Source organism: Siniperca chuatsi, linkage group LG7, assembly GCF_020085105.1.
Source record: "Siniperca chuatsi isolate FFG_IHB_CAS linkage group LG7, ASM2008510v1, whole genome shotgun sequence".
NCBI lineage: Eukaryota > Metazoa > Chordata > Actinopteri > Centrarchiformes > Sinipercidae > Siniperca > Siniperca chuatsi.
Genome location: NC_058048.1, coordinates 17,379,447 through 17,405,633, shown reverse-complemented (window position 1 = coordinate 17,405,633; position 26,187 = coordinate 17,379,447). Strand labels below are relative to the sequence as shown.

Below are 26,187 nucleotides of genomic sequence, written 5' to 3'. Positions count from 1 at the left end.
TATCTGCAGAGATATTTATCCTTAATCAACATATGACACAACACTGCGCGATGATCTGTTACATTTCTAAATTGGCTTACCTTTCAAATAAGCCGCATTGTTTTCTCTATCACATAATTTGTATTCAAATGGGGAGTCTTAATTATTGCTGATTTATTATCAACACAACCTGATCAGAAGAAATCAGTCTGGCTTTGACTCTATCTTTGGTCTGAGACTCTGAAATTCAGTTTAATTTATGCCTACAAAAAGAGAGATTGTTTGCAATCCAAAAATATCTCTCATCTCTTCTTGGCTGGAAGACTATGCTCAAGCTGGAACTTGCACATTCCAGAAATGAATTAATAAAGTGTGGGATTTTTTGCATGGCAAAGTCAACAGCCCTGCTCTGTCTAGAAGTTTATGGCGTTAAATGTTTGAAGATTTATAATTATGAGTGGGCTGCCCATGGTTATCTCAGAAAAGCTTCCTCTGAAGAAATTATTCAATTTCTTTGCATCCATTTGAAATGTGTCCATTCGTCTTCAACCGCTTAAAGAAATGTAAATCGGCAGGCAGGAGAATTACCGTGGAAACACCCTCTTAGCTCCTGCTTGGTCTGGTACAATGCTTTGAAAATCCCTTTAGAGGCTGTACCACACAGAGGGTGGACCCCTCAAGAGAAGAGAAGAGATTTTTCAAAAACTGGTTTCATGGTTAACAGGTTACATAAAATCATCAAAGCATAATAATTACTCACTTTGTATTTGTCAATATGTTCTCATCTATCATAACTCTTTAATGTTAAAGATAGAACTCAGCTCTGGCTGAGTGACTATTGATCAACAACAATCAATAATTTGTGTTTCTGGGTGACTGCAATGTCTGGCAGCATACAGGATACTGCATCATCAACGCGTGGGACACAGCCAAGTGTTTCTGATCAACCCACCTTCCAAATAGAAGGATCAATATATCAATGACATCAATATTTTAATTAATTGTATTGCTATCATTAAACTTGCAAATCAGAAATCGCTCTCCTCATCAACCAATTGTGCAACAGCATGGGTTTTTTTTAGGTGTGCGAGACTTGCTTGACAGACAGAGGGATTGCCATTCATAAGTTGTCTTTGACTTCATGTCAACATTTGATGACATAATATGCTTTACACTAGGGGGAGACAAAGACCCTTCATAGATAGACAAGCATTGTGTACTGCAGATTACACGATTGATGATTTAAGGTCATATTTTATGATGTCAGAATGAAAAAAGCAGTTTGGCCATTCTTAGGCAAAAGGTGAGAAAGTGGTGGCTTCACTTTAAATGCATCACCTACATCACAAGCAGTGTTATATGTGCAGACAGTCAGTGGGATATTGAGCTACTAAATCCATTTCTGTCATTAGCGACACTTCATGTGATTAGCTATTTCCATTTATGAGCAAAGAAAATTAACTCCCCATTAAGAGTGTTCATAGTCACAGCGTTCTTGGTGTGATGTGACTTAAAATGCTTACCAGAGCACAGAGGTGGGGTTGGGGCCTAGTGGTTTAATTGAAATGTATATTTGTAGAATGTGGACCATTTTACTGGGTTGTATCCTCAGGGAGGCACATTGTAACAAGAGAGAAGGGAAGGAGGAGAGACACAGAGAGGCAGGGAGGGAGAGAGAGGGAGAGAGAGAGAGGAGAGGGGAGGGTTACAGAATTGCACTTTCACAATAGATCTCAAAGCCATAATACCATATTGTTGGGGAGTTTATGGGATGTGTCGCACAATCAATAACCAATTTATGTGATCTTGATGGATGGATAAAGGGTGCACTTGTTACATTAGGCTACCTATTTGCCATTCAGACAATATACCTGACCTTGGTAGGTTTGTTCAGGCATTTCTTCTGTTCCGGGATAGTCTATCAAGCCTCTTTGTTCCTTGTAGCAAAGCATGCTGGGTGATTGGTGGCTTCTTCATATTTTGTAAGTAATGAGCCGCTCTATATTTTTTATGGCTATGCATAAATTAATGTGTCTCAACTGTTGCAGGGTAATATCTTTGCCAGGCAATCTGCCTTGCTACGGGCATGCCTGGGTTGCTATAACAACAGCTGCTGCTGTCACTGCTGTGGGTCACAGCTAGCTAAAAGAGCAATGTACATCACATCTCTCTCTAACTGCCAATCTTTTTCCCTTTCTTTCATCCAGTACCTTCACCTTTTGCTGTCTTTGGCTTGTCTTCCACAACCTCTCTGGCCTTGCTTATCTGGACCAGCTCCTCTTCCACTGAATAAAACTCTCTGCTATACAGTACTGCATCACAGCTCTGTAAGAGTGACAATTATAATACACAGAGTTCACTTCAAGTAGAAACAAATTGAAAGTCTTTTTTGTTAGCTGTTTTTCTGCAGTGTTAATGAGAGATGGAAACAACAGAGGTGCTTATTGTGGTTGATTTAGAGCCCATGTGTTTCCTTACACCACCACAGTCACAGATAATAGGGAGAAGATAAGACAGAAACTGCTGCGAGTCAATACTGCATTTTCCTCTCAGCATCCCGGTAAAAGTCTAAAAGTGGACTCATCTTATTGTGCCATTTCAATGGCATCTGCACAATTAGACCTGACGCTTTAACACAGTCTGTGGAATGCATTGTATTTAATAGTTCAAAAGCAGCTCACTCACACAGGAGATATCATGTCTGTAATAGACAGAGAACAGCGTGGTATGATTGAATCACAAAATATACATTTCAGTGTTGTACTATAGAAATAGGCACACATTTAGTCTCAATAGCAATGCTACTGTAGAACACCAGCAACAGGCAAAGCTTAAGAATACATTTTAGAGGAACTGTATGCACTAAGACTTAACCTACTGAATGTGCTTTGACGTTACGTGCTGAAGATGGATTAAATTTTTATACAGAGGAGAGTATAGGAAAGACCTAGATGAATTCAGATCAACTGAAATAGAGTGTCTTGATACAATATAATTTGCTGTTGTATGTTTCCATTACATTGTGGTTTCACTGATGCATACAGGGAGAAATGCACATCCATACAGTATAAAAGTTATGCAATCCATTTTCCTTAAAAAGACATCAAAAAGATATTGGCCAATACAAATAAAATCGAGACTCAAAATCTCAGCGTGGATCTATAAAATTGTAATAAAACAAAATGAACTAAACAAGTATTACAGAGTCAGTAAACGTTGTGTATAACAGCCTTGACAGCAGTAGGACAGCATCTTTCCTTGGATATTTTTCTGTTTATAGGTTTTAAATCACAGAGGCACCACTAAATACTAACAAAATGTTTAGTAACTACCCACTAAATGAAGCATGGGTGGTATTTATCTGATAATAAGTGCAGGACACTGACGTCTTTGTTCTTTAACCTGCTGTATTAGTGAAAGCATTTGATTTTAGATGCCTGGCACGAAGATAAAAAAAAAAACGAGAGGAAAAGGAGGAGAACAATTGAGCACTTGGACATTTTTGACTGGCTCTTCACAAGACACAGTCGATACACAGGGGAGGTCGGTTGGCAGGATTCCCATGGTAGTCTGGGAGTAATGATTCCTTCATAGTGGCATAGATAAGGTTGTGGAATCTATGCCTGTTTCTGTCCCATCGTGATTGGTTAATACCTACAAAGAGCAGAGAAGATCTTATTCAACATAGAATGATTTATATGCTAAATAACCAGTGTCATATCAGCAATATTAAACAATATACAAATTCAACATCATCTACTGTGTCCTTTAGATTTTTCATAACTCAGGGGCCCTGCTTCATATACATGTAAATGCCATACATTTTAGATTGCTATCATTTACTATCTTCACTATGCAGATCAGTTCCAAGGAGACTGTGTTGGAATTGCATATATTTGAAATTGTCATGCTCACATCGAACTGTTGAAATGAAATACACACAATACCACTTTTTACAGATGAGACATCAAGCCTTTCTTGTAGTACATACTGTATAATTTGAAACTTAATTTAATACTAATTACCTTACATCACATATATTCTAACATTCCTCATGGAAAATTCTTGATAGTGAGAGAGACTATACACTTAATGGAGAGTGAGTATGAATGAAGGACTTATGATTAGGCAAGAATTCCAAAAATGGCAGGAATGAAAGCCCTTTTGAAGGGAACGGGCAACAGGAGAGTCAAAGGATGTAGAAGCAACAAGACTCCACTACAGAACTGCATAGTTATGAGTAATAAAGGTACACAAAATGAGTTGAAAGAGAGGGGGATGATTTCACTGATCTGGATCAGGTTGAGAGAGTCACATGTAAAATACCGTGTCACTGACAACCACTTTTATTCGGTAACAGGAGCAGCTGGATTGGCTTTCTGCTCAGAGGGAATGGCTAGGTAGTTTGTCCTGCAGGCAGATTGGTAGAAAAACATATATATATATATATATATATTTATAAATATACCACCATATACCACAGACTAGTGCTGGTTAAGGTGTGAGGCTTTTGTGCATTAATATTTGTTCCTAATTCATGATGCCACAACAATGTATACCCACAGAGGGAATTGATTTTAAAAGATGAAAACCATCACTGGAATGTGAGCAGTGGAGAGCTACTGTACAGGCTGCACATCAGGAAGACCTGACACCCTCATTCAGTATTTAACAGCGACATTTCACGTTGTTAAAAACCACAATACCTTCACTAAATATGCACCCAACTCAATAGAGCTGCACTGAAACTGTGTAGACTTGTTTAGTAACTCTGTCAGCAAGTTTCAGACATAGTCTCATTTTGTATCTCTTTGACAGATTATCACTTTTGCTGCTGCGTTCCATCTTTTCCCTCAGTAACATGACTGATCTGAGCCACTAATGCATCATAAAATGTAACCTCAAAATGCTCGAGCCGTGGTACATATCCATTAAGGTAGCTAAGAAGCCGACCACAAAACAGCCTCTTTGAGTGGGTGTAGCTTCTCACCGTGGGATGTGTTGTCATATAGGTCAATAATGGCTGTGAGGTGGCCACAACCCATTAACTCTTCAGCTGCAGGGACCGATCATGTTTACAGAGTAAAACACATTTGACTTAATGCTTAACTTAATGTGCACTCCTGATCTGTTCTCGGATCAATAAACTTTACCTAAATGCTGAGGGCAAAGTAGGATGTAATTTATCCTTGAAAAAACCTTAGTCAACACCCCTCTCACGGTTTAAATGTGCTACTAAATGTTACATCTAACTGTACATTACCGTCCATGGCCATTATTAACTGATTTAAAAAGGACCTTATTGATTTTATGAGGCTTAACTTCAGTTGCCAAATTCAACAAAATGCATAAATATGTATTTTACGTTGTGTTGCTTGATGAGTTCTAATAATATTTTATCCACAAAACTGCAGTTATTCAAAATATTAGTGGGAATATGTGTACAGCACAGTCCATGTGAAATACAGTAAAATGCAATCTAGAAGAATAGTTTTGTTAGTAGATAGTTTAAATACTACCATTGCGAATGTCATATTGTTCAGTTTTAGTTGATTCAGGTGTTAATTAGGGCTGCAACTAAAGATTATTATTGTTATCAATGAACTTACTAATTGTTTTCTCGATTGATCGATTCATAGAAAATACTGAAAAATGCGGATCACAATTTCCCGGAGCCCAAGGTGGCATCTTCAAATTGCTTATTTTGGCTGATCAACAATCAATAACTTAAAAATATTCATTTAACTATCATATTTGACAAAGTAAAGCAGCAAACCTGAACATTGGAGCAGCTGGACCCAGCAAATGTTTGGCATTTTGATTGAAAAATGATCAAAACAGTGTAAAAATTTGGTTGATCAACTAATCAAATTGAATTTAATTAATTAAATTAATTTAAAAAATTAATTTAAATTTTTGAGGCCATAGTTTGTGCTACAGTTATTGTACATATTATTTTTGTCATTTTGTTCGGTAATACTTCATGTTACAGATCTACAACTTTCACGTGGTTTCCTGATCATTTCCAAAGACTTTCCTGGAAAACACTTACTAATAATAGAGAAAATATAGGTACACTTTTTGGTACACTTCCAACTGATTAATTCCAGTTAGTTGCAAGTGTAACCTAGAGAAACCAGGCAAGAATACAATTCAACACACATGGAGAATAAAGTTTGAAATAATAAATTAATAGATGGAGCTTTTCATTCAAGGAAATTCCTATTTTTTCCAGAATTAATACCAAATTGCACAGTTCTTTCCAGGAAACATAGGAAATTATTAGGATATTACGGACCTGTAAAATAGTGTTACCTTTTGTTCCCCTGTTAAACAGGAACACCTTACTATTATAGTATATTTCAAAGCTTGTCTGTTATGTTGTATTGTACATTTACTTTTCTGAAAACATACATAGTGTTAGAAATACACTGTGCATTACTTGGTGTCAATGCGTCACTGCAGAAGTCAGATCTAGAATCAGGATAAATAGTCTGTTAAACCACAATAACTGGATCAGCACTCGCACAGTGCTATGCATTTTCTGTGATTGTTCTGTTCAGGACAAAAATTGCTTGTTCAAAAGTTGTCAACCTGGATCGACTGGCCTCATCAGCACCATGACAACCCAGTGGGAGCTGACTATACAGGTGCATTCGGGTCTTTGTCAGTGCTGACAAGGTGACGCAAAAAGTCGGTTTCTGATGGAGCTGAAAATCCACCCTGGCTATAAAAAGGTTGTTTAGAAAAAAGAGCAGTCAGCAGTGCTGAGAATTATTCAGGCCTGTCAGGCAGTCTTAGTGAAAAGACAGATTACTGTTGCAGGAGGGTTACAAACTGATGCAGTTTAGACTCGATTACCTCTCTGTCTGTCTGTCTGTCTGTCTGTCTGCCTGTCTGACTCTTTTCCTTCCTCTCTGTCCTGCTCTCTCTTCTTCTTGATTGCCTCCTAAATCTCACTGTCTGACATGTTTCTGAGATTATAAAGCAGAAACTCAGTCAAAGTGTTACCTGTGTACCACTTTGACTTATTTGGCACTCACAGTCTTGGTGACTCATAATATAAAACACACTGCCTTGCTGTGTTGTGAGTCATAGAAAAGAGAAAGTTAGCACAGGTATGTATCTGGACATGTTGAAAATAGGTTTGTTTTCAGGACACGCAGTGTGTTTCAGTCTTTCCCCTACTCACACTTATCTGGATTTGCTTCTGACTGTGCATGTGTACATTTGTGCGAGACTCACGCTGTGTCCTGCACCTGCTCATCAGACTTGGAGATCTTCCTGTAGCAGTAGACCATCTCCACCAGCAGCCAGAAGGTCAAGAAAACCAGCAGCACATACATCATGATCTCAGAGTAGAGCGCTGTGGTATCTTGACTGGCTGTGGAGCACAAACAACAGCAAGGAACATGTTTTATTCAGTATGCATCCTACCTCTGATTGCTTTTGTGGGGCGACTGGGGGAGCCTTATTTATTCACATGTTCAAGAAAGTATGCTAAGCTTGTTCATGTATGTGCAACACTGCTGACCCACAATCCACAGTCAGTCATAAGAGAGAAGGCAATATTTCTACGGTATACTTCAACAGTTTAATTTCATTGAATGATGAGTCCAGCTCAATAGTTATTACTATGCAGCTGAACCATAAGTAAAGCAAAGTCATGTTTTCTGGTGTGCATCCTGTTTGAAGATCCACTTCATTCACAAATGATGCACAAACTATGCTGCATACAGAACATTATGACCATACCTGTAGTACAATGATAATAGAGTCCAGGAAGTTAAAGGTTCGCTGTGGAGTTTTCTTATAAACAAACGAAAGTAATATTTACATTCAGTGTTTCTTACCAGAACTCATTGTGTGTATCCTTAATGTTTAACAAACGTGTTAATTTCCTTCCCCATTAAGCATTTGTAGAGCCGATTATTAAAAATCTTTTAAATCATGCATTGTTTACATCCATGTTTGCTTGCGAGCTTTTTCTTCACTGCTGTTGTTGCTGCACTGCTACATTTGTTGGTGCCACCAACAACTCTCTGTCAGTGGAATAGCGTGAAACCAACGGCAGGGTGTGAATCACAGGGCCCGTGTGTCCTCATGCGTGTGCACAATACAAACAAAACGGGGGCCCACTTGTAAAAACATTGATCGATAGCGCTATTAGTGGTCAAAAGCTCCACAGGGTTCCTTTAAATATGAAATAAGATGGATATGCAAAGTCACAGTGGTTTTCAGGGCATGACACAGACAGATTTTAAGTTTAGAGATATGATTATCGCATATTTTGGGTCATATTTTGGTTTTATGTATACCAATGTAAGACTAATAACATTATAATCAATTCATTAAGTCATATCATTACATTGTATTTAAAGGGATAGGCTCACATTTTTTCAAGTCTGTCTTAAAACTTATGCCCTTATGAACATTGAAACAGTGCTTTCAGTGTAAATGATGGGGGCCAAATTTACAGTCCTTGTTCCATGCATAAATATATTGCAAAGTTTACCTGAAGTTCAAAAAATTAAGTGAGTATCTTCCACTCTTTTTAGTACAGAATTCCCTCTTTGTGTTTCCACAGACCGTGTTTCCTCTGTGCTGAGCTGTGGTGGAAGAAGAGTAACAGAAAGAAGGAATTTCACACTAAAAAGACTATAAGTTTGGTAGATATGTTTCTCATTCATACTGCTGAAGCTTCATATTAACTTTAGATAAACTTTGGAATGTATTTTTGTCAGAGGACTATGGATTTTCTCCATCACTTACACTGGAAATGCATTAGAAAGAGATCTTTTAATGGCCAGTATGAACAGGAGGAATGATTACAGCAAGAAAAACCTGTTTCAATGTACATGTGGGGACCTTTTTTAAGACGGACTTGAAAAAATGTGAACCTAGCCTTAAATATCTTTCATTTCAAGATCATTATGAGCCACTGTGAACCACTGTGCCAGTGAGTGTGTACCAAATTCCAGAAAGCCTGCTGACCAGACAGTTGACAACTTTCACTGGTTTGATTCTGCAGTCTCTGCAAATAGAGGCTATTAGTGTAATATAATCCCTTAGATGGAAAAGCTCAGATATGTTTGCCATGAGTTAATCCATTCTACTACTATGGACATCATTACCGTAATATGATTCCCAAGCTGTAATGTACAGTACACTGGCTGACAGCTTTGTGAAATTTGATACCACAGTTGTATGAGTTGTGAAGAAGAGGCTTTTAACAATGTGTAAAAGATCAAACTGTAGTATACTTTGGAAAGATGGACTTCGGAGGATAATCAAATCCAATTTGCACTCTTCTTTTTCCAGGTACAAACCAAACACTGGGGTAGAACTAGCCTATCTTTATGCCTCTGATAGTGAATTATATACCACATGCTATAAATAATGTAAAGTTCAAGAACTAGGGACAATTAGGTAGTTCCAAATATACATGTTGTATATTCAATCAAGGTGGAAAATGACACGATCAGCAAGCCAGGCATTCAGGAAGCAGAATACATTACCCCTTATAATAGATAGCAAAGTAGATGGTTTGAATTAACCCCTTCACTGACAACAGAAGAAAGCTTTGATGAACAATGAAGGCAGACAAAACAAAACACACAATTATTCATCTTCAGTACAGTCACAACAAAGGGGAGAGAAGAAAAGTGGTGTTGTTAGTGCATACTGCCCTCACGCTGATGCATCACATAGTGAAAACAACGAGTTGGAAATGTATAATAAAATGCAAAACCCACTTAAAGCGGTCTGATAAACACTTTATGCAACATCGAAGGAGGGGCATGTACAGCACAAAGAGAACACTCAGGACACAGAAGTCAACACAGCACAGACTAATGTTTCTCCCCGGAAGGATTGTAAATTAACACACCTGAGCTGAACCGCTCCAGTGTGTAGCTGTATCATTATCATCATCATCATCATTATCATCATCATATTTTACATAATATCTGGGCAACTCAGTGTTAAAATGTGCAATACTGCAATGAAATGTTCAGTTATGCTAACCTGCATCTGCAAAGCAAACTTTTAATGTGTTTGTTTTTTGGGCGTTTACGCTTTATTATTTGTGGTAGAGACAGTGGAAAGCGACAGGAAAGGCAAGGGAGAAAGAGAGGGGATGACATGTAGCCAAGGGCCTAGGTCAGATTCGACCCCGGGATGCTGCGGTACTGAGCTGTACTGATATGGCAACCAAGCATTTGGCTAGAAACCTGCACACAGAACATGGCGGATTAACATGGAAGAAAGTGGAAAACTATTAGCCACACCTTTCGCGTTCACCTTCAACTTGATGTCCTTGGTGATGGAGACGGAGGGTGTGAAGAAGTCAAACTCAAATTCGCGAAGTACGTGGCACTCATAGACACCGCTGTCGCTATAGGTGACATTGATGATTTCAATGGAGACATCTTGCAAGTCCCGGCTACCATTCCAGGTCAGACGGCCCTTAAATGGTCCATCCAATTCAGCTGGACTGTTGTTCTCATACTTGTATATCTAGGAGAGAGGAAAGGCATGCAAGCATGTATAAAATATGTACACAGTCTACACAGAATGAACACACATGACGTGTCATATCATATCATATAATAATATAGCAGCAACCTACATGAGTTTTGTTGGGTGGAATGTCTTTTAATTTTTCTGGCATGTAGTACCAATCCACACGTGTCTTTGCTTTGATCTCCTCCCTCTTCATACAGGAGATGCAGGTCAACTTGGTGGATTTACCCAGGACTGCTTCTGTCGCCGACGGGACATCGACACATACTGGCTGACTCAGGTGGACTGGAGGAGCATGGAAATGGTACACACATTTAGCTCAGCAGCTAGCCTGATGAAACCTCTGTCAAAATGTTCAAGTTTAAAGTCCTCCACTGAAAAATGTGTTTTGCTTAATGTTACTTCACTTGCTGTGCAGAATGATGTATGTGCAGAGTTTGACACTAGACGGCTGTTTTCACATTAATCTGCTGAGGGGAGAAAGTTCATCTGTGCTCATCTTAAATCTGCGTTGAAGATGTGTTGTTGTTTTTAGTTTGGAAGCCAATCCTGGTCCAGTATGCGACTTGCACAAGTGTGATGTAGAAACTTAGAACCTCCAGTGCACCAACACTGTGAATTAACTTCATTGAAGTAGGAGTCATCATGTCAAACTGTTGAAATAAAAATCTATCTAATCTACATGCTTAGATTTGGGATTTTTCAATGAGGGAAAAGTAGTTCATGTCATTTCGAATATTTTTTAACAAGTTAATTGAACTTTTGTCTTACAACATGTTTGGAGGGAAGCTTTCACTATTAGGTTTAGTTTATCTGTAATTACATACTGAGAATGGAAAATTATAAACAATATTCTGTAGTAGTTTTCCTTATGAGTTTTTGAGAGAGCTCTTCAATACTTGTCACTGAACCAAACCTGAAGTTGCCTCAGAGTGGGCCCACTGTAAATGCAAAAGCATTTCAAAGTAAAAGTGCTTAAAGATGCAGCTATAATTCATCGTGTACAAATTCTATGGGAGGATTACAACTTTTTTTGCCATATAACAAACTGCCACGGTCAGTGACATTTTCAGTCTTTATTCAATGACTGTGAGAATACAACAATGCACACTACTGTGATAGACACAGTTTTTATCTGTAATAAAAAACTCATGGACCAGTCTTTCTTATTGATGTCATCAGCTCTTGCACTCTGCGCTTACATTGAATCCAATGTAGAACCAGTTGCAAAACTCAGTAAGCGTTAAAAAGACATAAATTCAATTATACAGTTCTGTGAGCACTGGAGAGACTTGAGTCACAATACTGATGGCAAATCCAAGATCATCCAGGCCAGTAAGCACTAATGATGGCTTCTGCCCATTAGTATTAGCTGGCAGAGGGAGGAATAAATGGAGGGAGCATTGGATGTAGGAACTGTGGATAATGTAGGAGGAGGACAGCAAAGTATTGTGGGCAAGCAGGAAGAAGAGAAATAAGTGATTGATAAATAAATGCATTATAAGAGACAGAATAATTAGAGTAAGGAAGGAAGTGGATGATAACATGAGGGAAATAATTGAGGGGATTATAAACACAAAGATAGGATTCCTTGTGAAGTGAGGCAGTAATCTCAGTGAGCCTTCCACATGGATGTCATTGTGTGACTGTTGTTGTGTTGGGTCCAGTGCTCTTATATAACCAAAAGCCCCCCCTGGGCAGACAGTGACAACATCGATTCCATCTCATCTCATCTTTTTTTTTTTTTTTTAACTAGGGGCTCATACAAACACATGGAAACAGGGCAGAGGAACAGGGAGACAGAGAGAGAGACAGAGAGAGAGAGAGAGTCTGGGAGGAAACTAGAGAAAGGGAAAAGAAAAAGGGAAAAAGCTTGACCCTGGTGTCCTCTGTTCAATGGGTCGATTTATTTCACTTAAATATTGTCAACAGTGACAGTTGCACTGTGCAGACGTCAGTGCTCTGAAACTGGGTTTTGAGTTCACAGCCAGCTGGAAGGTTCACAAGCCATTAAAAAGGCCCGTGATTACTTATCTATGCATCTATGTAAGCGGAAATTTGATTGAATAAGACGTGCAACATTCACAATCAAACAGATAGATATATTATAATAGAATATAATATCTTGCACAGTTATACTTACCGACACAAATCAAAAGTACCAAAGTTTGCAGGTGGACTCTAGTTTGAGTTACCATATTAAGCTCTTTCTGGAGCTGCTGGTGGATAGTGTCCCTCTAACTGTCCCTTTTTGGAGAAACCCTTAAGTTGCCTTCGCAGGAGGCCAGGAGGAAAATAACAGTTGTTGAAATGACTTCAGGACCGCGGACAGTGCCTCTCCTCTTCAGATGAGCGCGCAGGTAACTTCCCTCTTCACGACGGAAAAGCCAAACTGTCTGCTAAAAGGCAGGATTTCAAACAACAAAGGGTATAAACGAGGCTGCGAAATCTTTAAGTGTTCCAATAACCCCTTGACCTGCCATCTACCATCTATCTAGAAAGAACTAACTTCATTATTCCTTCCACTCGGTGAAATAAACAAGTCCGTGATGCGAAACAGCTACTCGGGTGTCCTTCGCACACAGCTGCTGTCCTTCAGTCCAGATCCATCCAGAAGCACAGAAGAAAAAGAAAACAAGCGAGGAGGAGGAACCTGTGGATTCTCAAAAGCCGATTTAGTTGTTGCGAGAGCTGGAGTCTTGTTCACGCGCAAACGGCAAACGCAATGATAACGGTTCTCTTATTTCACCCCTCAAATAATAACACTATTGATTGTTTGAAGTCTGTTTCCTCAATTAACGATGACTGATGACATTTCCCAGCCGCTGCTCACTGCCTTTGTTTTCCAGTCACTTAGCGTTGGCAGCGCAGGGGCTTTAATACGCATGCGTGAGTCACTCCCTCCTACACTACACTGTGCATGACCATATTACTGTCATTTGGGAAGGCCTAACTAACTCATCATTCAAGCCTGTTTGCATTTGATTTGATTTTAACTGCTGAAGCTAAACAAACAAAACACAGCATCTCGTTAGTGTACATATAGGAACCTAGTGCAAATCAGTTTTACTAAAGCTTAAGAACAATGAGACAAAACTGACTTTGTCATGCCTTATATAACCTTGTTTAGCAGCTGCTAGTAGAGTTCTTTCATTCAGGACATTTAGTTTGTTACACATCAGTACTTGCATTATTCATTGCATTATACTACCCCAAGTCTTAGTCCAAAGACGACAATAAGACCAGTGTTCAGAAGTGGTTCAGTTGAAGTCTTTCAGTTCAGCCATAGGTCTACAACAATCTGGCTGCAGAAATAGAGGAATGTAGGTTAACAATGTGTATAGACTGTACACAATATGCATGCATATCTACATGTATCTACAAATAAAGACATGAAACAGTATTACACATGCAATAATTCATAGCCTGGATCCATTCAATCATATGAATGCTAAGCACATACACAGACTGATCTATATCTTTGGCTTACTGCAGCAATGAAGCTGATAAAATACTGTGCAGGACACAACCCACTAATCTAATGATCTTCTATCCTCTGGAGTTTAGCCTTAAAAGGGCCTGACCTTTTCTACGATATTCTGTCTATATTTGGGTACAAATGCTTTCATGCTGCATGACTGCTCTCCAGCAATAATTTCCTCTCTTTTCTTTCCTATCTTTTTATTCCCTAATCATTTAAGGGATAAACAATGATAAAAATGAAGGGTAAAGAATAAATCTTTCAACTAATTCAGTTACAGTGATTCACTGATTCAGGTAGAAGAATATTGAAACCTTATTTCTGTCCATCACACCAACACAACCTGCAGCAGAGAGGACTGACGTGACTGCTGAACAGTGTAATTATAAAAAAAAAATAATTCTCTCACTGAAAACTGCAGTTATTTAACTCTCTTGTAAAGGCTGAAAGATGTGATGAGAATGCAATAAAATGGCCAAGATACTGACTTTTTGCTTTAATTTCTGTCTTTCTTTGTTTTATAGACCTGCAGTACATCCATTATGAATATCAAAGGAATGAATATGAAAGGGGTTGTGAAAGGGTTGTGTTTCTATACAGAGAAAACCTCTAACATATTACTGATTATATTCTAAAATATAAAACTAAATATTTCAGTTTAATCTGTTTGATTTAACAGGAAAGAAAATCTACTTTTTGATTATTCTGCTTCTAAATTTGATAGCATATAGTCATGAGCTCCAACATTTCAAAGTAAGTCAGTCACTATTATCATAACTATATACATACACCTAACCATGAGGTATGCTGTTTCCATATTTTGGTCTACATGTACAATCTAAATTCTTTTCTTTCATCTCTAATGTTTTTTTTTTTGTTTTTTTATCCCCAATGTTTCTGAGACACCAAGAAATCAGGATTACTGTGATGTTTGATTTTGTTATCTGCCAACTCTGCAAAAGAACAAAGAAAAAACAGGTTGAGATGAAGCCCCGATACAGCATCCACAGGGCTGAAGGAGCCAGGATAATCTCACTGTAACATCACAGTATTTAATCTTGTAGTCATTGTATCTGGAGTAATGAGAGGATTACTCCCGAGGAGTATGGGAATCAAGGTTTTTAGAATTTCAGCATTATCGTTTTCTTTTAAAACGCCACATGTGGGGGGAAAAAAAGAAAATCTGTACATTTCTGTTTTGAATTTCTTTTTTGTTGTATCTATCTGCAAACATCAAAATGAGTATGCTTTGAGGACACGCTGACACAAAAACTGTTGAAAGGGTGAATCAACAGGTTGTTGCAGTAATGCTTGGTTGTTCGTGCAGATTTTAATGGAAAAAGAGTAGTAAAGCGGCAGCTGAGTGCACTCTTGTGTTGCTGTCAGCATCAGCAGTAGGCTGGCACTCTGAGGAGCAGACTAAATATGGCAGGCCTGGTTAAACCACATCCTGCAGATGAGGAAACCATAGCAACAGTAATGCAGTGCCATGGTGACTACAGGAGGCCGGCTTAGCGAAACCCCGTAGACTCAAGAAGACAACAGGAAGCCTCAAACCCAGCTCTCTTTTTTTTTTTTTTTTACGGGCATCCAGTGTGTTTCACTTACTTTCTACAAAAAGAAAAACATTTCAAAGAAAAAGGCGAATAAATAATGTGTTTTCACTCTTGAAAAGCGTTGCTCTGCGTTCAGGTCTAAGGGCTTTCACAACAGGGTGCACGCATGTGATGAATACAGCACATTTTAAGTATTTGAGGGTAAACTCCACCAATTCAAAAACAGGGGAGTAAGAGGACAGTTTTGAGTAGTGAAATTCAGTCAAACACAGGAGTAATCTGCAGTTTACATAAGGCAGTGAGTAATTTAAGTGATTGTGTGTATAAATAAGTGGGTTAGAGAGAGTGATCACTCACATATGTACTGTATACATGTGTGTGTGCAGGGCCCCTCAAGGATGTACTGCGAAGAGCAGATTTCTAGGGATTTGGAAGGATTTCAAGATTATAACATGATTACAGCAGACAGCCATGGATGAAACATGTTGGAAACTGAGATGTAAATGTCATGTGACGCTTGCTAGAAAAACCTCTTAATGCGGATATTTGGACAGTGTAAGAAGAACTTTACTCAGCTCTCTAAACATCTATCATCTATATTCTTTCTTGATCATCTGCATCTGTACGTCCTGGACTCTACTGTCCTGATGCAATGTGAAATTACTTTGGATTTAGGAATTATAAAATCTACGAATTGTATTATATTTAATAAAAACAAAATGCTTAAGTCTACATATACATATATACAATTGTAGCATGTAATTGTTTTTCCTGTTCCATCTTTCCACAAGAAAATGGCAACAGTCAGATGCATACAACATAACCTGCTTTGATTCCTCCCAACAATTCACCCATTTGAGACTTAAGCATTTTGTTTTTTATCAAATATTCCCGAACAACGGCAGACTTCTTGTGATATATTTTGTATGTAATTCATGTATTTTATAATTGCTAAATCCAAAGTAATTTCACATTGCATCAGAAAAGCAGAAAGACAGTCTTCCTAAAAATAACCCCTGTGTTGATCTAAACAACTAGAGCAAGCGTAATGTTATTCCACTGCAAATCACCACACAAAGACTTACACACACATGGCTCCAGAGCAGCTCAACATGGAGTTATATGATGCCATGTCTCACCGTGAGGCAGACACACAGGCCAGCTCAGTGGCACATAGCAGCTAATCTAATTGATAAGGCATATAATCTCAGGGAGCCACTGAACCACACCCCTCATACACACAAACACAGCTACAGGGCACTGCCAGATTCAACCCCGGGGGACATGGCACAGAGCTCTGAGCTAACACTGATAGTAAGTGAAGACTTGTTCCATCTGACCTTCTGATTTGGCTCCCAGCCCCCTGTAGGAATACTCACTTTCTATTATAAGACCCAGAACCCAGTGCGTCAGATAAACCATCGAACCAAAAGAAGGCAGCAGTTGTGCAGCATAGACTTCTCTTCTGCAGCAGATCCAACAGGATTTCAAGTTGTTGAGAGCAGGAACCAACAAAAAAAGCACAAGTGTCACCTTGTGTTCATTCAGCTGAAGTTTATTGTCTCAATTAGAATATGACAGAGCCTGTCTTAGAGGCTGGTATTAACACCTAACTTAGAAACTATTTGGACAAGATGACAGATTGTGTCACACCTCTGCTTGTTGACAGATTTTTTTTCTGTCTGGGATCACAGATAATTAAAAAGAATTGCTGAATTGTTTAAAAGCTGGTGCAAATTAAGAGAGAGGTCACTCGGATCATTCCTCAACAAACAAATAAGAATATTATACTGTACAACCGAGCTATTTTAGGCTGAACATGAAAAAGCACAAAAAGCAAGGAGAATGAGAAATGATGGTGAGAGAACCACATAAAAACAACACATTTCTCACCATTTATCTACATTCTGAACCAGTTTCTAATCAGTAGGTCCCCACATGTCATCAATATCTGTATGTCCAGTTGTATTTTCTATTGTGACCTGACTGTTCACAACTGCTCCTGCTTTCCTGGGACATTAAGATGTAGCATCTGGCACTCCAGTAATGTCTCAGGGTTGTTGCTATGGACAGTGTCACTCCTCTGCTGCTCAGAATTATGACTTTCCAACTGATAGTTACCAAGACTTCTGCTCTCTACAGTTTGTTGGCTGTGATTCTGACTAGCTGGAATACTGTCCTGCCGCTGGCCATCAGCGGGACTGCAGCCATCTACGCCAGGATAATGCTCCCTCTGCCCCTGCTGAGTGGTGCTGCTGTCTGTATGTGTATGGCCTCTTGTCCTGTCTTTTGACTTGCTGTCATGCTGCTGGCACTGTCTGATCTGGCCTAATGTGATTTGGAGCTCATTGAGGCGCTGTGATACATAGCGTCTCTTCAGTTCCAGCAGGATTGTTCCATTACGACTCAGGCTTGGAATGCTTGTTGGTGTTGCCCTCTGTAAAAGGATAGATCACAGAGAATGTATTGTAGATGATGTGTGGTAAAAGATATAAATGAATCCATGCACACAGTCTCAAGCAACGATGCAAATATACAAATGCAGGCACACATCATATTCATGCATACTGACACATCTTTCTTAAATTAAGGCTGAATAGGAGCAAATGAACATCATCATGAAGGACAGACATTTTAATGTTTTATCACCAATCAACTAAATGTATCAATGAAATGTGTCATTTATGTATGAGATGCTATAATAATGAGTAGTGAGAAATAGTCCAGCTAATTACTGCAGAATTGTTTCCAGCACTGTTTTTTCTCTCCTTTAGCCGTGTGCTCATTTGTGCTCTCTTCTGTAGCTGCACGCTCAGCTGCAAGAAAGACTCATTCATGTGGTCAATTTCTTCCTCTACACAGGACATCTGTAATAGAGGAAATGATTAAGTAAGATGTGTGGTGCTTGGAGCCTTAATTCTCTTGAATTAAGATAGTTTATGATTTGTAACTGAGTGATACCTGCATCGGTGTGCCTTTTGGTGGTAAACCTGCAGAAATTTAACAAGACTTTTGATTCTTCAAAAATAAAAACCTGATTTTGGGTAAATGTCTTATTGAAATCTGTACTGATGGAAAAGACAACAATCGAAACACCTAATAATATATGATTGTTGTGTATCGAGCAGAAGCCCAACAACCCATTGCCTTCAGAAAAGCTTCAGTGCTCATTGGCATGCTGTCATTAAAGTCATGAACTGTGTGTAGTGGGATATTGGACTATTCTTCTGGAACAGTAACTCTTTAGTGGATGAAGGAGGTGAAAATCGACTTTACTCTTTTTCGCTCCAGGACTTCCTATATGCTTTAATGATGTCTAGATCTTGTGACTGCCGAGAAATGGAAAAAGTTCTGACTTCAATCTGAAATCCCAATTAAATTTGTTCATTAGTTTATATGGGTGCATTATTGCCATGATATATGGGAACGGCATGGGTTTCAAAAGATAGCTTGCCAATGCCATTATGGATCAATGTCTCCAGGGCCAAAAAATTGTGGTTTGAAAGCATTAAACTCATGCCCACAGAAAAAAGTGTACAAAACTGCTAGTAAGACCTTAATACATTTTCCGTTGATCAAGGGTCAATAGTTTGTGCTCTTTACACTAGGTTTATCTTGGTATGTTTACTATGATTAATATTAACTAGTTAACTAATTTAGCAACTATATGTAGTGTTTTACAATATTTTGGTCAGAGCAATTGTTGTCATTGATTTTGCTTATTGTATAACCTAACTGCATCATGCTAAAAATGAACAATTGTCTTACCTGTGTCTGTGTCCTCAGTTGAACTCTGTTTGAGGTTCGTGATGAGCTGCTCTAACTTGAAATATTTGTATTTCTCAAGTCTAAAATTGGAAGATAGGCAGAACATTTATTTAATTGCATTATTTTGTTTATAGGGCACATCATACTCTGCTGTAGGTTTTATCTTTCTCACCAACCTGCTAGCCAATAGGTGATCAGTGAACTGCACTTCAGTGGGAACTCTAATGTTGAGAAATTCCTCAGCTAATGCACCATGCTGCCCCTCTGAAGCATCGAATTTTGACTGTAAAAGGAAAGCACACAAAGTTATCTGCCCCTACTCGTGCAGTATGAGGATGATGTGTGAGGCTTAAATAGCACTTACACACCTCTGCTGTGTTCCATTTGAAAGAAAAATTGAACAGCTGAAGGCTTAAAGTTGAAATAGCCTCATGGAGAGCTTGCATAAAGCTCTGGGGTTTGGATCCTGTGGGAAAAAAAGAAGAAAAACAAAAACCATATTGTTTCCAAAGAAGATTGCATACTTTGTGTTTTTAAATATGATTGCCAAAGCTATTATATTGTACTACACAACTGTTGCAAAATCATGATGACACAAGATTAGGTCTCAGGACTCTCCTCTATTATTATCTGTCTGATTACCTGATGCTATGTGGGCCATAGACTGCAGAATAATAGCGATGAAATGTCCCACGTGCTGAAGCTTTGTCTCAGACAGATAAAGGATTTGATTGGTTGCATCAAAATAAAAGTCCCTTGAGCAATGTGCCAGCAGAGCCTCATTAGAGGAAGATGAAGAAACAGGGATTGACTTGGCCAGCAGCAGAAGCACAGAGGGGAACAGGGGGCAGTTTGCCAGCAACTGCATCACATGGCAACCAAACAGGAAAACGGCAGAGTGCTGAGGTGAGAGGTTGTCCAACGCAGTCGGTATAAGTTGCCCATCATGGTTTTCCTGGACAGAATGCTCTGTAGCTGCTAAAACAGAAGTATTTTAGGCTGCATATTTACCACAATTTGTTGTTTCTGAGGTCTTGGATTGAGGCTTTTTTATCATGTTCCTGTACCATTGTGGAGATCCTGATTAGACTCAGCCGTGGTAACGTCTTGTAAAGACTGTTGGATCTCCTGCAGGGTCTTGAATAGAGGAGATATGCTGACCAACTTGGACAGGTCGTGGTCACTTAGACAAGGAACTGTACTCTGTAGATTGACTGGGAAGACAGAATCATCTCACTGGGGTGACATCCTGATGCTCTTGTAAATACAACAAACCTTTGTATAGATTTGTTTCTTACCTGGCTCATGGGGAAGAGCTTCTGCTTTGGTCATATTCATTGATGAAAACTGTGGACATAATTTGAAAGAGGAAATCACTCTCTATTTAATTATTCCAAGATATGCTACAAACAGAAGAAATGCCACTACAGTACCTGTGTATAACACATGTTGGTGTCACCGGGTTGTGTGTATCCAGCTTGTGGTTCACATTCCCTGGCATCTTGAGGACCAGTATGACAGTATGGGGGACCAGGCAAATCCTGGTTTTGCCAAGCATCTCCTGTCAGCCTGCATAAGAGACCTTCCACTGACCTGAGAACAGCTCCCAGTGATGCTACAGAGGCCTCAGCTAGGGTGATGGGGATGTTCAGTCCCATGCAAGAAATAGTTTAGAGAAAAACATTTAATAAATAAGTCAGGTACATATGAGTCTTTGGGCCATTAAATGAAAAAAGGGCTTGATCACTGCGACATATTGAAAAATACTTAGCTTATTCACTTACTTGCTGAGCATTAGACAAGAAGATCTATACCACGCTCATATCTGTAATTAATATCTGTAATTAGCGCCCATTTAGGATACCAGGTAGAATGAACTCAGTGCACTGTGGCCAATTTAGTTAATCTAGAAATATTTTTTTCCCCCCCATCGACCAATTGATTGGTTGAAGAGGCTTTCAGTCCACCAAGATTTTCTTTGGTTGACTACAGCCCTACCTAGCATAAAGCCCACCGACCAGCACCTCTAAAGCTTACTTAACAAGTTATATCTCATTTGGTTAATCCACACATAACCCACCGTAAAAACACCATTTGTCGTTTTTACACTGTGGCTTCATGTTTATCGTACAGACATATAGGAGGTATCAATCTTCTCATCTAACCCTCGACAAGAAAGCGAATAAGCGTACTTCCCAAAATTAAATTTAATCATGGTTTTATGATTAATCATGGCCGTCTTTTTTCTTCAATAGAATTAAAATTTGTTTCACTGCCCATTGACCATTGCTTTGGAAAGATCAGTTTCCATGTGAAATCAAATATCATCATTATTCAGTTTTACCTTGTGTTTCTCTCTCTCCTGCACTGTTGTTAGATGTTTTATCCCTCATTGCATTATGGACTAGCAGCTCCTTAAGAAGACTCAGTTTTTTACTATCCATATTCTCAAAGACATTCTGAAAGAAAATATACAATTTTACAATTTTATTTTTCTTGTGGCACTAGTGGTTAGTTTTAAATATTACTAAGTTTTAAATATTACATATCTAATGGCCAATTCTTTCTTCACTATAGTAAAACTCACCTTGAGTGTTTCAGTCTGTTGACAAATGTTTCTATAAAACTCCTGTGTGTCTTTGCGGTGTCGGGCCAGTTGTGAGGCTATGTGGAGGTTCTGATCCTCTAGTTTGTCATACAGAGTCTTCACACTGAACTCTTCCAAATCACAGCGCCAAGACACACTTCCTGAATGTGAGCAGTAAATGTCAATAATATGTATGTTAGAAATGGGCTGAAATAAAGGAAACTTGCACTCTTGTGATGAATGGCTGCACATTGAAATCAAAAGCTTCCTTAACTGGACTCCATAATAATTCAGTAGAGTCTCTCTAGCATTTTAGACCGTCCAGGAAGGAGCATGCAATGGATGATAAGTACTTGAATTAAAATTGCAGAGGCTAACTAGAGAGCTAGAGATAACAGCACAAGTCATTAGAGTGCGATATTATCCATTATTTTCTTTATCATCAATCAAATGGGGAATAGGCTGAATGGCTACCTGGTCATGCGTGATGGTTTCATAATGACTAGGCCAATGGACATTTAAACGCCCTATCAAGATGCATGAATAATGCAATAAGCACTAAGTGAGAAACATTAAAGCCAACTCTACCTTATAGTAATTTCAAACATTGTCACAGACTAGAAAGAAACATTGGCAAATATATTGAAAACCAGTCAGATGGAAAAGAATTGCCAAAGTGTTTTTTTAGTGAAACTTTTCTGAAACATTTTCAAAGATCGATTTATGACCAGGTTATTGAAGTGGTGCATAAAACATAAAAATGGATGGTTCTATTTAATGAATTTAACCAAAACGTGGTCACAGTACGTTATGAAGGATAATTAAACTCAACTAAACTATAACATCCTATGTACTGTACTCAGTATACTTTTAGCCATGCCATGCTTATAATTTAGCTCAAAGCAATGTCTAAGTTTAGTGTGGCTATAGACTCCTAAGTCTTGTGTTTTGATAGGTGATATCTAATTGTAGACAGACAGATCCAGATGGTCATTTTAGCATTTAACAGAATATAATTCACAAAATAATCTTTAAGATTCAACTGGCAAACTCACTGTGCACTCCACCACACCCACCGGTAACACCATGATTTCTTGACATTACTACTGTTAAATTGTTAAGGGGGTCTGATCATGTTTCTGGAGGAAGGCTACAGCACAGGGTAATAAACAGTGAACTTACCTCCTTTTGAAACAGCGGGCTCCTCAGCTTCTGCTCCCTCTCCTGCACCCCTACTGCCTAGGAAGCCACCTAGGCTTGGGACAACAATGCTGAAACACAAACACAAAGCCACACATTTATGAGTTTTAAATGTCATTTTAGATGAGTTATAAGTTATAGATCAATTTATAGAGGTTGACAAGAACAATGAGACAGAGAGGAAGGTGAATTTCAGCATATATCATAAAGGGTACATACATAGTATGTGCCATTAGGACACCCAACATCAATGTCCTGACACATGAATAAAACACACCATCAGTTTTGATGTCAAGCCAACTGACCTGTCTCCACTGCAAACACAATCCACTGGACAGAAGGGCTCCCCAAGGCTGCGCCACTTTGGCTTAGTCCTCCACTGGGAGACAAGTTTTGCTTTGCCGGGTTGCAGAACAAGCACTGTGGTGGTCAAAACCACAACTACAACCAGCAGCAGACTCAGGATCCCTATGCACAGTTAGTATTGTGTCATGAAAAAATAGCAAACACTTTACAGCCATGCACCTGCAAGATAAAATGTTGAGTAGACATTAATATTGAACAGTAAGGATACACACCTGCCATCACTCCCCAGTCAGGTAGAAGGTTGAGCCTGTGCTGCTTGACAATCCCGTACTTGACCAGCTGTGCCGGGGTCATGGGCTGGAAGACGGAGGCCCGAGGGTCACACTCTGTCCCTTCCTCACTGACCACCACCACCATACTCCACTCTGGGACAGCACTGTCAGCAAACACATACTTCCCTGTTTCTGAAAACACATGGGCAAACCTGAGAAAAGGAAGGGAACAGAGACAAATTTGTGATAAAGAGGGGATATGGTCACAAAATGGGATTTCAAATAATCAACACTTGAGTCTCTACCTGCAGTATGGACTCAACACTACCTTGTAGAGTTGAAGTTTGTCTGCTTCATGAGTATCTGCAGATGTCTGAAGGCACCAAAGTCCCAGCTGGGGTTACTGTTAAACAGATGGTCTTTCTGATACACTGGGAAGTGGCTGAGACGGCGGTCTTAGGGATATAAATAAAGTTAGAGAAATATTACAGTGTTTATAACTGACATGATAAAACCATCATGAAAGTAAACAAAATCAGTGGTACCTGTGTGGTTGATGGTGAGATGGAAAATTAGCATGTCACCAGCGGACAGACATGTGATGGGGTTGGGGATACGAGGAAGGACAGCTAAGTCGGCAGAATCATCATCATCTTCTGTGTCTCTCCACTTTCTGGGTCTTGATTTTAGGAGTTCTATTGGTTCTGAGTAGAGGTAAATCAGTGTTAAATTAACATGCTCTGGGTTCAAACAATCAAGTTAAATGTTCAACTATTTTCCTTTAAGATGATACTGGATACAGAAATCAAATGGGTTGATTAGAGACATTAGAAAAAGAAAAACAATTAATATGACAAGATAAGTCTAGTCACCTGACAGAAACTGATGGATAAGTTTGCTCTGTGAGGGAATCCAACCAAACACTCCTTCAGAGTCAAACTGGACCAATTGGATTTTACCAATACTCTTTGTGTGGATATCTGGTCCTAAAACATTCATTACAGTCTGGAATTAAACAGAAACAAGCTCAATAAGAACTGCACTATACCAGAGTATACTACATAAATTCAAGAAACAATGACAAGATATCGTTAACTAATTTTGAGTTGCCTTCTCTCATAAAACTGACAGGGCATCCCTTTGCACATGGGCACTGCACTAAAGTTTGAGTGTTTTCACCATATTGGAGAACCAATAACATATAAAGAACAACTGTGGCATATTGTGTTATTACATTAACTAGATATGCAGTATATTTTTCTTATTACTGAATCTGGTATACACAGTGCTGACTTTAGAGTAAGAGGCTTTGTTGTTGTCATACAATATGTGTATTGATGTATGTTTTAAATAATTGTACTTTATACATTTAAATTGTGTTTTCCATGGCTAAACATGTAGATTATGGTAAAATGATAGTTACATTTTAAACACAAAATGGTTTAAAGTGTTGCTAAATGTCCTGTACTAGACCGTAAAGACTGTTGTGGTAAAATTATATTCCACAGACAAACAGTTGTGTAAAAATGATAAATATCTCCAAACTGCTAAATATCTCCGAACAGGACTAAACCAACTCAAGTGAACACACACAAAATATGCACATTCATAGATGATGAAACTAGTGGAAAATTATGAGACCAAGTAGCTATGTTGTTGAACTACTAAATACATTTTCTTACATGGAGAGAGGAGTTTATTATTTATCACTTTCCCTTCGCTGTATTGCAATGATATCAAAATTTCTGCAGCTGCAACATTTTTCCAGGTGTCCTGCTGAGACTCAGACTGGCCGAGACCCTGATAAATGCTACGCCAAGCTTTCTGCCAACTTATCGATCTAGCTAGACTCTACAGTCTGAAAACGTCTCTTGGCTGCATCAGTACAATACTAATGTTAGATTTGTGCTTATTTTTATCTGGTGGTCGCAGCTTCCGAAAATCCTTCCTGTCACACACACATTTAGTGTAATTGATTGTTAAGTATAAGGTAAATAAGAAATCCATAATCTTGTAAGGTATAGCCAATCATCAGTTTGTCAATGGCCCTGTCACCTCTCCCTTACCCTGGCCCAGACCATGCGGTCTCTTTCATTGAGGCTGAGCAGCAGCTGTCCATCTGGCAAGAACTGTGCAGAAAGCTGAGGCAGTCTGGAAAGGCAGGAAGTGTTGCAAAGCTCTTCAGCAGACACATATCGCTCACACTGGCAGCTGGGGCATCAGGATCAGGCAGATAGAGACAGACAGCATATAGGGCTATTTACCAGATAATAATTAATTTCTTCATTACATATAGTCTTTACAGGGTCATTTTTAAAATAGTAAGTGACTTTAAGTATTTTGAAGGACCTTGTTGAATCGAAAAATATAAGTGACATTCACATGCCCATTTCCACATCCAGAGTTCCTCCATGTGGTCCACAGGTGATATTACAGGAGTGGAGGGAAGGTGACACACACTCTCTGGATGCTGCCAGACGTACCTGTCCTGTGGCACACCGTCTGTTCGCCTGA

The 26,187-nt window shown here is 38.9% G+C and overlaps 2 protein-coding genes across 3 annotated transcripts in view; both read right to left on the bottom strand.

Annotated features, from left to right (window-relative positions):
- Positions 1 to 2,620: 2,620 nt before the first annotated feature.
- scn3b (sodium channel, voltage-gated, type III, beta) lies at positions 2,621 to 13,378 on the bottom strand. Of its 2 annotated transcripts, XM_044202600.1 has the most exons (6): positions 12,647 to 13,378; positions 10,610 to 10,788; positions 10,269 to 10,497; positions 7,225 to 7,363; positions 4,306 to 4,389; positions 2,621 to 3,633 (listed from the first exon to the last, which is right to left on the bottom strand). In XM_044202600.1, exons 1-5 carry the CDS (start codon positions 12,699 to 12,701, stop codon positions 4,326 to 4,328), a joined length of 666 nt encoding a protein of 221 aa, XP_044058535.1. In that variant the 5' UTR covers positions 12,702 to 13,378; the 3' UTR covers positions 2,621 to 3,633; positions 4,306 to 4,325. The 2 variants fall into 2 exon arrangements, with proteins under 2 accessions (XP_044058535.1, XP_044058536.1); XM_044202601.1 differs by lacking the exon at positions 4,306 to 4,389 and having other exon boundaries at positions 12,647 to 13,376.
- Positions 13,379 to 17,074: 3,696 nt separating this feature from the next.
- si:ch211-286b4.4 overlaps positions 17,075 to 26,187 on the bottom strand; it is a 51,678-nt gene continuing 42,565 nt past the window's right edge. The window contains exons 85-104 of the mRNA XM_044202591.1: positions 26,056 to 26,183; positions 25,740 to 25,884; positions 24,546 to 24,678; positions 24,219 to 24,377; positions 24,002 to 24,128; positions 23,674 to 23,885; positions 23,401 to 23,563; positions 23,078 to 23,166; positions 21,896 to 22,056; positions 21,653 to 21,767; positions 20,742 to 20,938; positions 20,607 to 20,655; positions 20,376 to 20,522; positions 19,951 to 20,286; positions 19,677 to 19,774; positions 19,485 to 19,591; positions 19,309 to 19,388; positions 18,502 to 18,530; positions 18,276 to 18,407; positions 17,075 to 17,977 (exon numbers count right to left, since the gene is read on the bottom strand). Coding sequence (XP_044058526.1) covers positions 17,531 to 17,977; positions 18,276 to 18,407; positions 18,502 to 18,530; positions 19,309 to 19,388; positions 19,485 to 19,591; positions 19,677 to 19,774; positions 19,951 to 20,286; positions 20,376 to 20,522; positions 20,607 to 20,655; positions 20,742 to 20,938; positions 21,653 to 21,767; positions 21,896 to 22,056; positions 23,078 to 23,166; positions 23,401 to 23,563; positions 23,674 to 23,885; positions 24,002 to 24,128; positions 24,219 to 24,377; positions 24,546 to 24,678; positions 25,740 to 25,884; positions 26,056 to 26,183 — 3,054 coding nt within the window. The 3' untranslated portion in view covers positions 17,075 to 17,530. The remainder of the gene's footprint in view (positions 17,978 to 18,275; positions 18,408 to 18,501; positions 18,531 to 19,308; positions 19,389 to 19,484; positions 19,592 to 19,676; positions 19,775 to 19,950; positions 20,287 to 20,375; positions 20,523 to 20,606; positions 20,656 to 20,741; positions 20,939 to 21,652; positions 21,768 to 21,895; positions 22,057 to 23,077; positions 23,167 to 23,400; positions 23,564 to 23,673; positions 23,886 to 24,001; positions 24,129 to 24,218; positions 24,378 to 24,545; positions 24,679 to 25,739; positions 25,885 to 26,055; positions 26,184 to 26,187) is intronic.

Bases quoted from the DNA above. Each gene is read 5' to 3' on its own strand.
- scn3b (XM_044202600.1), bottom strand. From the start codon at position 12,701: ATGGTAACTCAAACTAGAGTCCACCTGCAAACTTTGGTACTTTTGATT. The intron at 7,364-10,268 runs GTGTGGCTAATA...TGTGCTCCACAG, and splicing joins GTTGAAGGTGAACGCGAAAG to CCAGTCAAGATACCACAGCG. The intron at 4,390-7,224 runs GTGAGTCTCGCA...ATCTGCCTGCAG, and splicing joins GAGCAGGTGCAGGACACAGC to GACAAACTACCTAGCCATTC.